The 16,487-nt window shown below is 38.5% G+C and overlaps 1 protein-coding gene across 1 annotated transcript in view; it reads right to left on the minus strand.

The window, feature by feature from the left end:
• Window positions 1-16,487, minus strand: part of stt3b (STT3 oligosaccharyltransferase complex catalytic subunit B) — a 53,722-nt gene that overhangs the window by 18,149 nt on the left and 19,086 nt on the right. The window contains exons 2-3 of the mRNA XM_066691381.1: window positions 4,521-4,629; window positions 2,954-3,241 (exon numbers count right to left, since the gene is read on the minus strand). Coding sequence (XP_066547478.1) covers window positions 2,954-3,241; window positions 4,521-4,629 — 397 coding nt within the window. The remainder of the gene's footprint in view (window positions 1-2,953; window positions 3,242-4,520; window positions 4,630-16,487) is intronic.

Here is a 16,487-nt window from a genome sequence, read left to right on the forward strand (position 1 = left end):
AGGGCACAGGCAGAAAGACTTCTCCGATGGAAAGAGGAGGAAATTAGTGTTCACTGATGCGAGGAGTTTTCTCTGAACAATAATTAAGATGCTCAAATGACAAAGGGAAAAAGACTTGGCAGAAAGGGTCAAGTGTGGAGTTTCACACCCCCAACAAATATATACACTTCAGACAATGCTATGAACTGCTAATTACATCAATGAGAGGAAAGAGTTTCATCAGTATAATAAGATATGAAGCTCGTTGTCCACAATGCCCTGAGGAAGAAGGATTGACCTTTTGTACAAAATTAAAAAATTAAACGGATAATCAGTTGGGTATTTTTCCCCCTTTGTAAATTGAAAGGGTTGTCATGATCGAATTTGCCAGTCAGTCGGCTTACAGCAAGGTGACATTTAAATGTTCCAATTCGTAGCCATGGTGCAACCGGAGAAGACCTCCGTCACCTGGACACGTCAGCAGCGCAATTTCCACTCAAGCCGTTAAGCAGATGGGCTCTAGTGAGGGCCGCTCCAGTGAGAGGCTGCTTTCCCTCGGTAGAGAACGGCGGTAAAATGCATTCAATCAAGTCTCATCTCGTTGACTCAATGGATTTGAAATTCACTAATCTGAACACAGGGCATTCAGCTTCTGGGGGAAAATAAGGGGGTGAACTGGATCACAGGTTAACACGCCCCATGGCTCTCAGATTAAATAAGTACAAGAAGCCGATATAAATTGCAGAACAAAATCTAAGATGTATTCGGCCCCATAATAAAATATCCATTAAGGAAAATAAAAAAATTGTACAAACGCACAAAAAAAAAAAAAAAAAAAAAAAAAAAAAAAAATCTGTCGGCATAATTTTCCATCAAACTGCCTAGAACACAGACCAATAAATGGATATGACAGCAGTTAATTGTCTACCGTACATCCAGGAGATTTTCCCAGCTACAGCAGTGGAAAGCTGATCTATCTGATCACCACCCCAGTTGTGCAGTGTCGCTGTGTTAATGGGTGTGCCAGGGGCTTAAAGTGTGGACTGATGTATTAAAAAATAAATACATAAATAAAAATAGGGATCAGGGGGCAAAGTACAATGCCTTTACTACTCAGGCATGTTGTTCACCAAAAAGACAAGAAATAAAAACTCAAGGGTATGAAAATTCACGCTACCATAACAGTGCAAGCTGGAGCGCAAACTAAAAAGGAATTTAATTTGAGAGCCATGCGCTACTCTTAAGGAACTAGATGAAAAAAAATTACTGTCTCCAACCTTTAAAACCTTGGATTGTGAAATTATTTTTATGGTTCACTTGAAATGCAAGAACAATCCGAGAGGAAAGGTTCTGTTAAGAGTGTTGTCGACATATTGAGCACAAGTGCTGGTGTAGGATTTCTGATAAGTCACAGCCAGTCTCGAGAAGAAGTCAAACACCAGGTTAACAGTGTTAACAGGTAGGTTATATCACTGAAAATGAATGTCAAATCAGACCAAAAATGTACCAAAGAAAAAAAAAGACATCTATAGATAGATAGATAGATAGATCGATAGATGTCTTACAATGGGGAAGAAAATAACCAGAGGGGAAACCAAGCTTTAAGTTAGTGTTCACTGACAGCTAGAAACCCGTAGTGCTCTGAGAGTGATACTGAAGGTCTCTACTGAAAGCGGTGCAGAGGATCCTGGCTTCAAGGGGGCCTCAGTCAAGCTCCGACTTAACTGTAAATTCTGGGGGCCGCAGGCTCTATTCAAAGTTGAAAATAAAAACTGAAGTCTGAGAAAGCACATTCCAACAATCTTTAAATTTTCTCCAAATGTTCAATCTGTGAACTGAACTTCAAGAAAGATACCTAGCTCATCAACTTAAAGGCCTTTTCCACAGCAGTTACAGGGATAATCTGTCCTAATCTGCATCTGAATCTACAAAATTAAGATTATATATATTGTTCGTTTGTGTATTTAAGTGGGAAAGAGGGACGAAACAAAATCGCTTAAGCCTTGCACTGCAGCCTCTTTCCCAAACACTAAAGGGCTTGCCCTTGAGCTCAGAATCGTATGACCAGTTATTCAGCCGAGGTCGAACTGTACAAATGTTATTTATACACTGCTTGAGCACAGTCGCCTATTGTGCTTTACAAAGGCGAAGCAGAAATCTACAGGCTGAAACAAATCTTCAAAACAGCTTCAGTTTGTGTTCATATTGTAGAATTTCTACATCGTACAAAACAGAAGCTTTTCAAACAAAGAGACAGATGTGAAGTGTTTGATTTAAAGTTAATTCCAAATATTACTTAAATATAGCAACTAGGAGGTTAAGTTTAATCCACAAGGACCTCACTTACAGAAACAATGAGTTTTATATTTGGCAGACAGCATAGGAAATTGTAATCTTCTGAATGATGCTAAAGGAAATAATTGAATTACAATTTTACAGCTTTAAGTTGAATATGAAACAATGATATATTCAGACAAATAAGAAAATTTAAACAAAAATGTACGGTGATTTAAATGCAAACATATGGATTATATATCCCAACTCCCCCTAGCATCCCCTGATGATTGCTCTCATGCTATCATTCGGTATAATATTGCCAGCAGTAATTTCAGAGGCAGTTATTTACCTCTTGGGCATTTTTTGCATCTGCCTACAATATATACTTTATTTCTGTACAGATCACTTGTTTTCCATCACGTACAAATGAAGTGCACCATTTTAAAATCGGCACAAAATAGCACTAATGGCTTGACAGCTTCAGAACTGCCTTAAAGATAACATTCGATCACCTAGAATTGTAATGGACTTTGGCAACGTATTGAGAGTAGTTTTGTTTATTTATTTCAAATGCAGAAACAAGAGGGCAACGTAATAAAGAGGTGAAAACAATGTGGGTTTAATTTGCGGTTATATTCATCAGTCAAGGAAGAAAAAGGGAAGAGGAAGGGAAGGAGGAGTTGATTGTCTGACTTACCCAAAGGTAATATGTGAACTGGAGTGCAAAAATAGCTATGCCTTCATTATCAAAGGATCCCGCTACGGAGCGAGAGATGTAGCCGGGGACTATAGCGATGAAACAGGCGGCCAGGAGCCCAGCGCCCTGGTTCCACAGCTCTCGGGTGAGCAGGAAGGTGGAGATGGAGGTGAGGCCACTGAAGACGGGCGCCAGGAAGACACACACATCCCTGATATGGACTGTGACGTGCAGGAGGTTCAGCACGTAGTGGATAAGGCCGGCTGTGACCATCAAACCTGGGTACACCTACAAAGACGGGGAAGAAATAGGGAAGGAATGCAGGATCTCATTACAAATGCATAGCTTGACACACACACACACACACACACATGTAATGCATATATGAATACTTTTTCACAGCTAGATCATTCTGTTTACATTACTGTGCAGATCAATTTGAATAATGCAGATCCAGCAGAAGGCTGCCCAAATATTTATAGCGTGAGCAACAGAGCTATTCCTCTGTCGGTATAACCCCAATCACAAGCCTGTAATTAGCGGCGCTGTATTAAGACGCATTTCTTTAATGACTGCTTTTTTCTGCTCGGCTTCTCAAAACAAAAATCAACTCCACCACGGCTTCCTGGAGGTTAAATTAAAATGCTCCTGATACATATTAGAAAATCGATTACAATTTTATAGGTCTTGGAATAACAGATGCTGTTTTGTTTGCTTTTGTTTTCCTTATTTACCGTCTAATATTTTGATGCAGCAATTTGTAAGTGCACTGAGGGAACTAGAGAACAAGAACCAGAGGAACTACCTTTGAGATACTGAAATAGTCAAATCAATTCAGCACACATTCATAGATGTGGCTTAATAGATGGCATGTTGGCAAACTTTCAATATTATTTATGAAAAGGCAGAATATTTGATAGCAGTTTCTCACTATCAAATTACTGGTATTCAGTTTTCACACAATGACTGCTCTACAAATGGACAGTCAGGTGATCATACCAAAGTAATCCAAGTAGTCCTAATATGAATCTTCTGCCAGAGGAACGAAGGAACAGACCTGTGAAGAATGCTCACATTTCTCTGCCATTCATTCCCAAGCCTTAGACATATGTAAAAGGAAAGAATCCTTGTAAACAGGAAGGTGTCTGTATAACATCGCAGTCTCTCAATACACATTGTGTTGCATGGGCGAAATGAACAATGCCACATTCAGCGTAGTTATGGAATCTGCGTTTCAGACCGCATGGGGTTTTGCATTACACCACAAGGTAGTAAAATGGCCCTTTAACAGACATTGTGTAATTTTGCAGCCACTGAGCAAGATGGTGATTGTTCAGATCTCTCCCCACAATCATTCCATTTTAGTCTTCTGGAAAATCCTACAGGCTCCATTTATACAGAAGCACGCACGTGCACGCACACACACTCACGCACGCATTAACTGCATTAACCAAAACCATCAAAACTGACTCAACATTACACCATGCAAAACAGAGCTGGTGCATTGACAGCTCCAGACAAACCTCAACGTCTAGAATATCTATCAAAAAAGTAAAAGGTCACTTACTGTTCCCCCCACTATTCTGCCCAGCGGATACCAGGCACGCTCATCGAACCAGTTCAAAAACTCGTAGAACCCATTTGTCGTGAGGTGATGTGTTGATCTGTAGTTGAACCTGAAAGACACCAAGGAAGACAAAGGAGTAAGTAAAACAGGACAATCCTGAAGAAGGAGGGGAAGAGGGGGAGGAATTAATTAATTCTGTGTCTCCCATCATAGTATTTCCAATTCTTTTGAAGAACAGGATAGTGGTCACGCTCTTAAGATAGAAGTCACCTTCACAGTTACTCCTGTAGTGCTGTATTCAGGGCTCAAGAGGACTCTTGCGAAGAGAGAGAAAGCGAATGAGTAAGAGCGCACAATCCCACGCTGTGTGGAAATGAGACTATTATGCAGCAGATCGTGGAAGCAGACAAAGAAAAACACTTCATCATAGACATAAAATTAAGATCGAACAATGGAGATTGCTTTACACCTGACCATCATTTTTCTGCCTTTTCAGCAAGTCACTTGTTCTGCATGCGAATGGTCTATCGTTGTCATCTGCAGTTTATCTACAGCTATGTGTCTACAAGTATAGTTAAATTTGGAAACACCACCAATAGGGTGCTTCCTTGTTAAATATATTGGTTTCTCTGAACATACATTATTTCGATCTCAAATTCACATTTAACTCTGCATCAACACCAGTTGAGTACATGCATCACCTCCTTAGTAGTTTGTCTTGTGAACTACTGTTCTGAACTTGAGCCCAATTTCCAAATTATGATATTACAGTCACTCTGCAGGTTGTTGACCTCCTGAACCCCAAGCCCTGAGATAACAAATAAGCTGCAGACATTCCTCATGAATCTTCAAGCTTTTAAAGTTTTCTTGCACACATTAAGACCAATGAAGAATGGATGCCTCCCTCATTTCTAAATGAATGCAGGCACATTATTTAAATTCACAACCCTGTATTAACTTTTATTCCCTTCAGAAAATGTGATCTTCAGATTTTATTGTGGGTACTTAGTAAGTAAATTGAAGTCCCAAATAAAAAACGAATTGTTTTTTTAAGCCAGCAGGGAATAGAAGGGGGCTTGACACCACAATAATAAAATTGAATAAAGCGGCATTCTGCCCTTAATGCCAAGCACTGCACTAGAATATTAATGCTTTGCAATGTAAGCCCACAATAAACTGGAGCCCGTCCAGTCATGAAATGGTCACCACAGTGAGGCCCTGCTATGGGCAGGAAGTTCACTGATAAGTTTGAATGTGGGACACTTAATTTCTTATGAATTATAATACAAATATGAAGCTCTTCAATTCAGTGGCTTTTGTTAATTCTCCATAATGTTTTAAATATTAGCTGTTTTTGTATTATTATTATTCAAATCAGAGGGGTATACCAATGGTATACAATCCTTATTCTGACTAATCAAGCTTTTGTCACAGTAATAAGGGCAATTGTGTCCCAGAATGACCCGGCATATGCAAAGCCAGCTGTAAAGGCTGAATGTGTCTGGCAGGCCCAAACTTTGATAGCTTTGTGTGGATTGGATTCCTTGGAACGCTACACTGAAAGCCTCCTAAACCACAAGCAGGTGGTGCACAGACTATTAACAATTAATGAAAACAAATGATGCATTAATTGCCAGGGCTTGAAGCACCTTTTAAGAGGTTATAAAACGTTGAGAAATGCAAACCGACAAAATGTGAAGAGCCAGCATTTAGTCTCCTTGGGGGGTGAAACATCTCAAAGTCCGCTTTCAATTTCAGTCCTGTGAGTGAGTCTTAACATTCTTAAAATTAATGTCACATTCTAGAAGTACTGAAAATAAAACCTTACAATGCATTTAAGCTTAATAGACTAAAAGTACATAAATACAAAACTAAAACATCTCTCCCCCATAACACACACCAAGACACTGCTGGATTAAAAGCCTAGTTCTCCTTTAAAATGGTGCATTTCCGCTAATTGTCATTGGTTTAATTTTCCCGTCTCAACTAAATTAAAGAATAATGAACTTCTGGGTGGATAAGTGACTTGTGATTTTCTAATGTCTCTGATTGGGTGTTTGCAAGACCATGAAAGATTTAGAATCTATAGAGGCATTCATTACACCATAACATACTTAAACAAAAATTAAGCAACTTCAACTATTTCCATGCCTTAATAAAAATCTTGCAGACTTTACCTCCTGGGATCTGGAAATGAACAGCACTAAGAGATGTACTAACAACCAGAACTGAGCATCAGGTCAGTGACTGCCTCCTTTCACAGAGACAGGAGCTGAACCCATCACAGCAGAAGATTCTTGCCTCGTCTTAATGAATGGTAATGTAATCATACAGCCTCCCCAACCACACAGAGCTGCCATCAATGTTGCAAGAGAATTTCTGTACAGGAAACTGCTGCATCATGAATCCTTCGGCTTCATTTGTAAACTACTTTGTGGCCAGTGCCATTTCCCTCCAACCTTTGTCAGGTTCACAGTGCAGTAAGCATCAATACACCTGCATCTCTTAAATCTGGTATGCATACTGCACCTGCACCTCAGCAAAAAGTAGCTCAGAGCCTTTTACAGTTAAAAATGGTTTCTTCCAGTTTTAAAATACTCTCACTTCCCTTGCACTACAGCATGTCCTGTTATGTCAATACCGGCCTTCGGGACACTGAGAATTTTCGAAGAACAGTAGAGCAAGATGAGAACAAAACAGCCTTCACATGAGATTAGATAATATCCAGCCTTCTTGATAAGGTTATTTGGTTTTTAATACATACATTTCTTGACACAGTAAGAGTTGAGTGAGAACTTACAAGGTGCTTTAAGTTGTGGTCCTCGAGTTTTCCGACCATTAAACATAAAAAAAAAAATCGCAAAGTAAGTTCCTTATTATTAAAAACAGAGGTGATTTAAAATGTAAAAATGAAGTTATCCACAAGCTCCAGTTCTTCGTTTCAAATCGGGTAGAGTCCACATACATAACTGTTTCAATAATTTAAATGTATACATTTACACACACACACAAATGTGTTTTATAATTTAAGATTGTGATTTAATTGATGTACTGTGCAAATTGCAATCAGTACTGCAGATATGAGCAGTTGGAGCCAATACAAAAAAGCATAACTACAGTCCAGACCGAGATCGGCCAACTTTAAATTCTAAGCTTATCTCCTGCAAGAACATCAAAGGCCTTTAACAAATCAAGTCATTTCCATTAATTCCTGGTATTCAGAGTTTAAGACATGCCACTGCACTCCTGAAGTCAGTTTGTCTTTCAGTACTTCAGTTTTAAAGGCACAATTTGGTTCAGAATGACTGTGTGCACATTTGTATGAAGGGGAGGTTTGCAACATGAGTGGTGATGAGACATCACAGATTAAAAACTGCCAGTGTAATAGGATCTGATGAGATTCCATTTAACTTGTAAAATTTCTGTGCTTCAGTGCATTTTTATATTAATTTTTTCTTTGAATCTGTGAAACGTGCAAGAAAGATGCGAAAATTAGTATGAGGGGAGGGGAGCTATGAATTTGACTGGTTATGCTGCAGTTTACTTCAAAGCCACATTAAAAGAAATGCATACCAAACAAACGAAAGTGATCTTTGATACTTCCAAGTATATTAATAGCTTCGATACTGTAGTCACTCACTTATGCTAAACTAATGTATAAAAGCAAATCCCAAATAAAACTGTCAGGATTATGAGTAAAGATGATCCAATGAAACTCTGCACTGAAAGGTTACAGAGCAGTATAAATTGCATGTTAAATGGCACTATAGATTGCATGGTAAATTTCATAGTTCTAAAGAGCTTAGAAATGTTATTGGCATATTTAAATTTAGAAGTGTTTCACGTCTGACAGGGACACCCTAGTTTGTCAATATTTGCTGTCGGACTATTGTTTTGGAGAAATTAGAGTGTGAATAGTATGCCTGAATAAGAAATTTTAAACTTGATATAGTATTGTACATGATCAACTATTGAGACTTGAGCTGAATATAAAAGTCAATCCTGCATTTAAACAAACTAGCTCAGCATTTAATCAAACAGATTATGTTCTACTGTCAGACTTGAAAGGCCATCTAATCCCACAGTGCAAAAAGCAAGGAATTGACAGAAGAAAAACAAAATGCCCTTTTAGAGAAGATATGCTGTAACTGTATAAATGGAGCTTGTGATGTGCAACAGAACATTTTTTGGCACTGTGAATAACCTCCTTTTCTGTGGATCTTAATTTAAAAGCCAGGGCTGGAGGTTGAGTGCAGGGGAATGAAACCGTTGGAGAGAGGGAGGGGGGAAAAAAGCCCATACTCCACAGAAGTGCTTGATGTAGAACCTAAAAACGACTATAGTTTAGAGGGAAGGGTAATGTAGTGTCAAGTTAATCCAAAGCTGTTGGGTCAAATTACTGCAGAAAACCAGTGTAATTTTGTAGAGTGCTTTTAAAAGAGACCCTCTGTTGACAAATGGTGTGCATATAATGGTCTACACAAATAAAATGCAGAAGTCTGTAGGGATCTCAGGAAAGGAGAACTAGGGAAACTTCACAATGAGCTTCAGGGTCCAATCTGTCAAGATGGATTCCTCAAAATTGCAAAAGCGAAGCGGTGCACCTTCCACGGATTTAGCAAACCACCGTAATAAAAACAAAAGACAACAGTCACAATGCTGTTTAATGCATCAATAAAACACGCACTTTAAAACATGATACTCTTTGAGAAGTAATTTATATGTATAGTTTTCAACATTATAATTGTGTCATACAAAACTGCATCTGTAAATTGACTAAAATAAGTCATATCCATGTGCCCACAAAGATCTGCTTTATGTTAAAAAAAGAAAAATTCTGCAGTAAATATATATAGTATAGGATTAATGCTGAAAGAAGGGGAAAATAAATATCTATGAGAGACAAAGATATCACACGGTCACACTGACAACCCAAAAGTGACGGAGCGCCACCTGCTAATGGAAGTGTCTATATCAATGCAGGTTATATTGCTTCTGCAAGGAGCTGCCAACTGATACTGCAATAATTGGAAAAGGAAATTTCCTGCAAAGTGCAGATAAGTAACAATATGGTACAAGATTGGGGGGGTTAGAGCATAAGTAAATAAAATTATTCAAGCTTTTAAAACAAATCCGAGGAGTCAGACTTAAAAGGGGCTACACATTGTTCAAGCTGGTATTTATTCCTGTGCATATGTAATCTGTCATTCCCGGTGTGCCCCGCTCGCCAGTTTTATTTAGAACACGTTCAAAACCGGCCTCGTTTTCACACAGCCTTTGGGGTTCCCCACAGTAAACGTACCAATAGGTTTCCTGCTCAAACGCAGCACAGTTAACAGGATTAAAGTGCAGCAGGAAAGCAAATGCCACAATCTGTTGCATCGCAGATAACGTACAGGTTTCTTGCTGCATAATGAGATTTCGTTTGATGATAATAGGGGGAAAAAAAAATGCAAGTGATTAAAAACATTTAATACGTGTGTGCTTGCCTGCTAATAGATCATTTCTGGCATGTTCCAGAGCGATTAGGTTCAGTTCAACCATTAAATTGCGTTTCCACCAGCCCACAGAGGATTACAGCAGATCGGCTGGGTTTTCTAGCCAGTATCCCTTTCACACTTGGCGTACTTACACAGCTTTGATGCTGTTCAGAGGGTTACACCCACTCAAGCAGAGTGCAAATTCAGCTTCAAATGCTTTCAAAAACCGGAGTCCCTTTCCCATTAACCATAACAATATGGTCTGTGCAGCTAAAGTGGGATGTTACTGGAATCGTTGGAATGCCAGACTGTAGAACTGAGTTTCAGACATCCATCATGGTTTGCATCGTATCGTCCGTTTCTATTGATCTTGAACTTCACACCCCCACCAGCTGCACTCTCAGCCATTACGTGGACCTTTAATAAAGGATAGAAGACTTTCAAGTAGCAAAAAGAAATCTGGATGGATTTGGTTTCTCTACAATTCTTTGATCCTTATAATGTCAACATCTGGAGAGAACAGTGAGGGGAAGAGGAATGATAAATATGAGTCCCATTGGTCCATGTTTAATTGTACATTTCCAATATTTTTTACATTAAATGATTGAATCCGTGACATTGGTCAGGTAAAGAATTTGCACTAATAAAATAAAAATTTAAAAAAGCTACGGGTCCTTAGGAGAGATTGTTAACAGGTAAGGCGTCTCCCCTCTGATTTGCTTTATTAGTTTGGGCTTTTGTGAAAAAACAATTTAAACCAGTCACACAAAGCAAGATGAAGTGAACATACACCTTTGAAATCAGCATCTCCCTACTCCTGAAGTAGTCAGGTAAACTCTTGCGAAATCCCTTTTTTTGTGATGGGATTCAGGGCTAATGAAAGCTGATAGACTCTTTGCAACAGCGACTGACATGCTCTCGTTCAGAGAACAGATTGTATAAGCAGTGTCATTCCAAGATCCTCCTTCATCAATCTTCAAGCCTGCCCTGGGGCCAAGAAGGATAACATTAGGGAGCTGAGTAGTGGTTTACCAACTTGTGCCCAAAATTTAAATTTTCCCCTAGGAAGAAAAAAAAGGCACAGTAAGATAAACTATGTTGTGAAGGGACAAACCAGCCAACTACTGTCCTCAAAAGACTCATTTTGCATTATTCAAACCCAGGTCTCTTTGCTAGAGATGAATTGTAAGTATAATTGTACCAGCTGTCCCATTATTTTTTTCTAATTAGATTTTCATAAATAACCTCATGGTCGCTAATATGTGGGCCTTCCAGTGAACGGCTCATTTCAAGCCAAGATGTACAGAGAAGCATGAACTGGTAATTAACTAGAAAAAGATGTTCTAATATGTATGTGTGAAGAATAGCTTGCTCTTCGTCTCATGGTTCATCATAATTCTTCAAGAGATCAATGGCCTGGGACTTCATTTTTAGGTTTATTTATCAGCAACTGACTTGATCTGAGATGCACAGGTACTTCACAGTATGCCAAACAAGAAAACTACAGTAAACTACTAAGCTATACCTCCAGATAGCGGCAGGCACTATGATATTTAGTCTGCCCTTCGTTGCAAAGCCAGCGAGTTTGAAGCAGGGAATAGTGCATTATAAGCAAATACACTTCCAATAACCTCACTGTCATTTTAATAAAACACAATTTCACACTCTGTGGAGATATAGGGCCTTGTTTTCTTAAATGAACAATTCAATCGTGCAGTGAAACGCTAGAAATCCATTTACCAGCCAACAGCCATTTCAAGCGAGGTGCAGGGGTCCTATACACCGCACTGGCACATGGTACAGTAGCTGTGCGCTAACCTGTCCTTTCATTTCGGAGCAGAACAGCTTCATTGTGGAGCACACGAGTCAGTGCTCTATCGGTGCTGGAGTATAAATCTTTGCAGCAGCGAGCTGAAGGTGTACAACCCTGCTGAGAGCTGCTGCAGCTCTCACCTCATCAAGGAAGGCAGAGGATGCCTTATACATGCAGATGTCTTCTCCTGCGCTTTAGTCCAATTTCTACAAAATAAATAAACAAATCAACAGATGGCCTGAAGACTGCTGACAAAGGGGAGATCAGAAGGAGCTGCTGCAACAGTAACCTCCATATTCCTCTAAGGGATATTTAAAAAAACAAATCTCACTCTGCCAGTGTTGTAAGCTATTGTGGTTCAACAGTTAGAAGGCTGTAGAATTTCACCGGACATGCTAATTCAATTTGACACTCAGAATCCTCACACACAACTCACAATGAGGACATTCAAAATTATTGTAATGTAGAAATTAAAGCACTAGCGACAAGTAGATGTTATAACCATAGAAACATTCCTGTTGAAGGAAACTACAATAAGCCCTTTAAAATAATTTACTAATTCACATGGGTCCTCTTTAATCCACTCTGTCCTCTGTAGCACAGTCCTCAGGAGGCACTTGCAGTATTTTAATGAGTACTTGAAGATCTCAGCACCTCCAGCCTGATGAAGACTACTTCTAGGCCAGAGGTGAGCAGCACCACAACTACAGAATTAACGAACTAACACAGACCAGAGACCCCGAACCAATGAACACTGTGCCCAGACCCTCCACCTAGTTTTCAACCTCCTGAAAATATTGATCTATTTTTAATCCATTATTTGAATAGCACTGCTAAAGTCAGAGTGCCTCCTCAATTATAACATGTCACTTCTAACTTCAGTCATCACCAGCACACTCCTGCTTGAGTTTACATGAGACCTGCGGGCCTCTTTCAAAATTACAATTGACGTTCATATCCTTGATAGACCACACACACCTTTCCTAAAACAGAAGTGTGGCAACATTAAAACTATCCTCCATAAAAGCTTTTCTATGCAGTTATTTGAATCATGAAAGTCTGCTGTAAATGTACTATTAAATAGCACACATCTGCAGTTTATATGCAGATAAACCCAAAGAGAATTATTGTCCGTCTACGGAATGAGAAAAATATAAAAAGTATGAATATTTTAAAAGGCAGAGACCATGCATTTACAAACAATCAAGTTGTGCCAATTACCTGGCTTACATAATGTCAAAAACAATCCTAATCTCAACTTTTGTATTAATACAGAACCAGACAATGTCATAAAAAAATACAATGCAATAGAAAACAAGGTATAGCAGTAAACCGGAAATGTATTTAGATCAAAATAATTAGGTGCACAACCTGCAAGAATGAACAAGCTCTAGTTCAGTCAGTCCTACGGGAAGGCACAAGGTGGCATCTGGTGAATTAGGTGAATGTTTTATCTGGCTCATTTATTTACATACAGTATTGATCAAACAGTCAAACATTGTCGTGATCACAGTGTCCTGTGAAAGGCCAATGATCATTTTTTATTTCCTGGCAATATGAATTAAAAACAAATTACACAACTGCAATACATGTAAATCGCAGCATTTACCCTAGACAATTTTCTGTTTGTTTGATTTATTTGTGTAAACAGCTAGTGGCTCTTCCTTTCACTAATTAAACCATGCATGTGTGCAGCAACTGTAACTACTTTGAATGTTTTTTCAATTCTTTCACATGGATAATTAAAGTAAAACAAACCTCTTTTGAACTTCAGCTGATGGTTGCATCAATCTTCTCACAACAAAGTGAGCTTCATTAAAAAGTGCAGAAGCAGATTAGCTACTGCTATAGCCAGCAGGGTACTACAGCACACTAGATTAAACCAGGGCGTCATATCTATTAATATAACCGAGACAGACATCACTGTCATGTTTGTTTAAAAGTGTGGCCAAATTGACAGTTGAGGAATCTTATCTTAATACAAAAAAAGGCATATAAATCATATGAATAAAAGTATGCTTTCATTAAACGGGTATCTGAATTTCCTATTATGTTAAGCAGATCTAAGAAGCTCTGATGAAAGAAGCGTAAAGAATGTTAAATAGAAACAATTACTCAGCCTAATAATTCAGTCAGGAAGTTAAAAGCATGACTGTTTACTGCGTTCTGTTACAACTGCTGTAATTAGGATTTTATTGAAAAGCAAAGCTCAAGTTATCAAGATGGATTTCAAAGCATTATAAAAGCAGGAGAGAGGGGGCAAATCTTTATGAAGTTGTAAACGGACAGCTCAAATAGCTTGAGATTTGTTGGAACATATGCGATACAAACAGAGAATAGGGCTACATATTTGGCCCGTGTTGTACCATTATTTTACTACACTACTACTAAGCTGTGTATACATGTGTATAGAAATGAACTGAAATCCTTGCTTATCCTGGGCCCTGGATTATCATGGTTTGATTTTTGCAAAACATGACTGCTGGGTTGTGAAAAAGCAGTTTTAAACCTCAAATGAGCAGAAAGCCCCTGCGGCACCATGTTGTAGAACTGAAAGAAGCAGTTGAGGGCAATCCTCAAAAATCTGGTCAGCTGACAAAGGTCACTGTGGATGAAGACACTGCTTTAATGGCTTTGTATCTGGATGCGGGATACAATTAATTATGCATATAGATGGTGTTTTTCCTCCCCTAAAACCACAACATTTTATTTTCTGCACATCATTTTGTTCAAAAGGGACCAGTGCTTTTCCAGCATTGTTACTCTTAAAACACATTAATGGTGCTTCTCTAGCAATACGCACATTGGATGCAGTGTTCAGTTGGTCACAACTTAACGTCCCAATACAATGTATAGCACTGCCCAGGTCAAGACAGAGCTCTTATAATGTTTAAAAAAAAAAAAAAAAAAATTATATATATATATATAATAGGTGATTCACTATTCACTATCACTATTGCACTCAATTGAATTCCTTAATGTTTTATTGCTGCACCTCAGAGATTTTCACAAGAGGACCAAACATTGTGTATAATTATTTTTATGCCAGGACAAACACATACATTTTTCCCTTTTTTTCCTTGGGCTAAAGCAGCACTAGGATGCCTACCTTTTATATGCAATTAGAAAATCAACATGAAAGACATGAAAACAGAACACACTCACTGGCAAGTATCAACATATATTTCAATTAAACAACCTGGATACACACATGCCCTCCTAAACAGGATTGTGTCTGAAATTCATTTTAAGACTGATAGCCTATTCAACCTACTGGTGAAAATGCCACCCACCACAATTTAATTGAACAACAGGAATACAAGATTTTATAGGGTACAGATACATTTTAAATCTACTTAATTTTAAAATACTGCACACAACATTTAAAACATATTATGCATATTAAAGAGCTTCAGGAATATAATTTATAAAAGCATAATTTGTAAAAGTCACACTTATCCTAAAAAGCAAATAATGGCATTTAAAAAATATACCTTTTACATTGGGTGCCATCTTAATTGCCAGTATTTATTCTGTTCATTGTTCATCTCCTGACAGGGTTTTAAAAATTACATAGCCTGGTGCAATGACTTTACTAATGTCAGTTTACATTCAGCCTGCTGTCTGTTGACAGTCGAAGTACCTTAAGAAGCCCAAATCACCTCTCTCAAAACCTTGATGCATTGGAAGCAGAAACAGTTTGCATTCCTCCAGAAGTTGCAAGGTCTGTTAGACAGCAGCCTTGAGGATGCAAAAATGCAAGCTGTCATCCTGAAAGGGATTGTACTCTTACTGTAGTTACTTCCAGAAGTTTAAAAGCTTGTCAAGATGTGAACAACAAAAAGATAATTACTGGCACATCAAGTGAACTGTATCAGCAGCACTGTAAAATATAAGTGTCTGGAAAACCACTGCTTACCTATGAAGACTCAAGCTTTTAGGTTATTTTTTTTTTTTTTAAAGAAGCAGCTATTCAGAAGGCAGGGTGAAATGTTGATTTTGCCTTTATAGCTGCTACAAAAATTACACTGATAAAAACTGAAGAAAAACAAAGGGGTAGTCCTATATTGTATATGTTATGATTACACCATTTGGGTAAAAAAATTTGAACAATGGCCAATATTTACAGATCTTTTTTCCTTCCTTTGAAGATCATATGGCAGCGAATGGTGGCGTTAACCCCAGTGTCAAATTAATTCATTACTGATCGTAAAAATTGAGCCATTCCAAAGCCTCTCCTACCTTAAAACGACACAAACAAGTGTACAGTGCCAACAGTGCAAACTGGTGCCCAGGCTAAAGATTAAAGCCCAGGGAAGGCCAGAGGAATGTCACTGCTGCAACTATATAACCAGCACGGAAGAAAATTAAATTGATGGAGCAGGTGAAACTTGCCAAGCAGAGCTGCTTTCTACAATAACAGGAAAGCTGGCATAATAAATAAATATTTTGCTGCTGGTCTGCCAATCAAACAAAATCACAGCAATTATACTCAGTGTGCGGTGAGAGATTTGCAGCGTTCATCTCCATCACAGAGCACCGAGTCACACATGGTAATGGCATGAGGACACCAATATCACAGATTTAGTGAAAAAGAAAAGAACTAGAGCAGGGAGAGAAGCCCAATTCCTCAGTACATTTAAAACCCTCTATTCCTCATTAAGTATCCTGCAG

This window comes from Amia ocellicauda, chromosome 18, assembly GCF_036373705.1.
Source record: "Amia ocellicauda isolate fAmiCal2 chromosome 18, fAmiCal2.hap1, whole genome shotgun sequence".
NCBI classification, from domain to species: domain Eukaryota; kingdom Metazoa; phylum Chordata; class Actinopteri; order Amiiformes; family Amiidae; genus Amia; species Amia ocellicauda.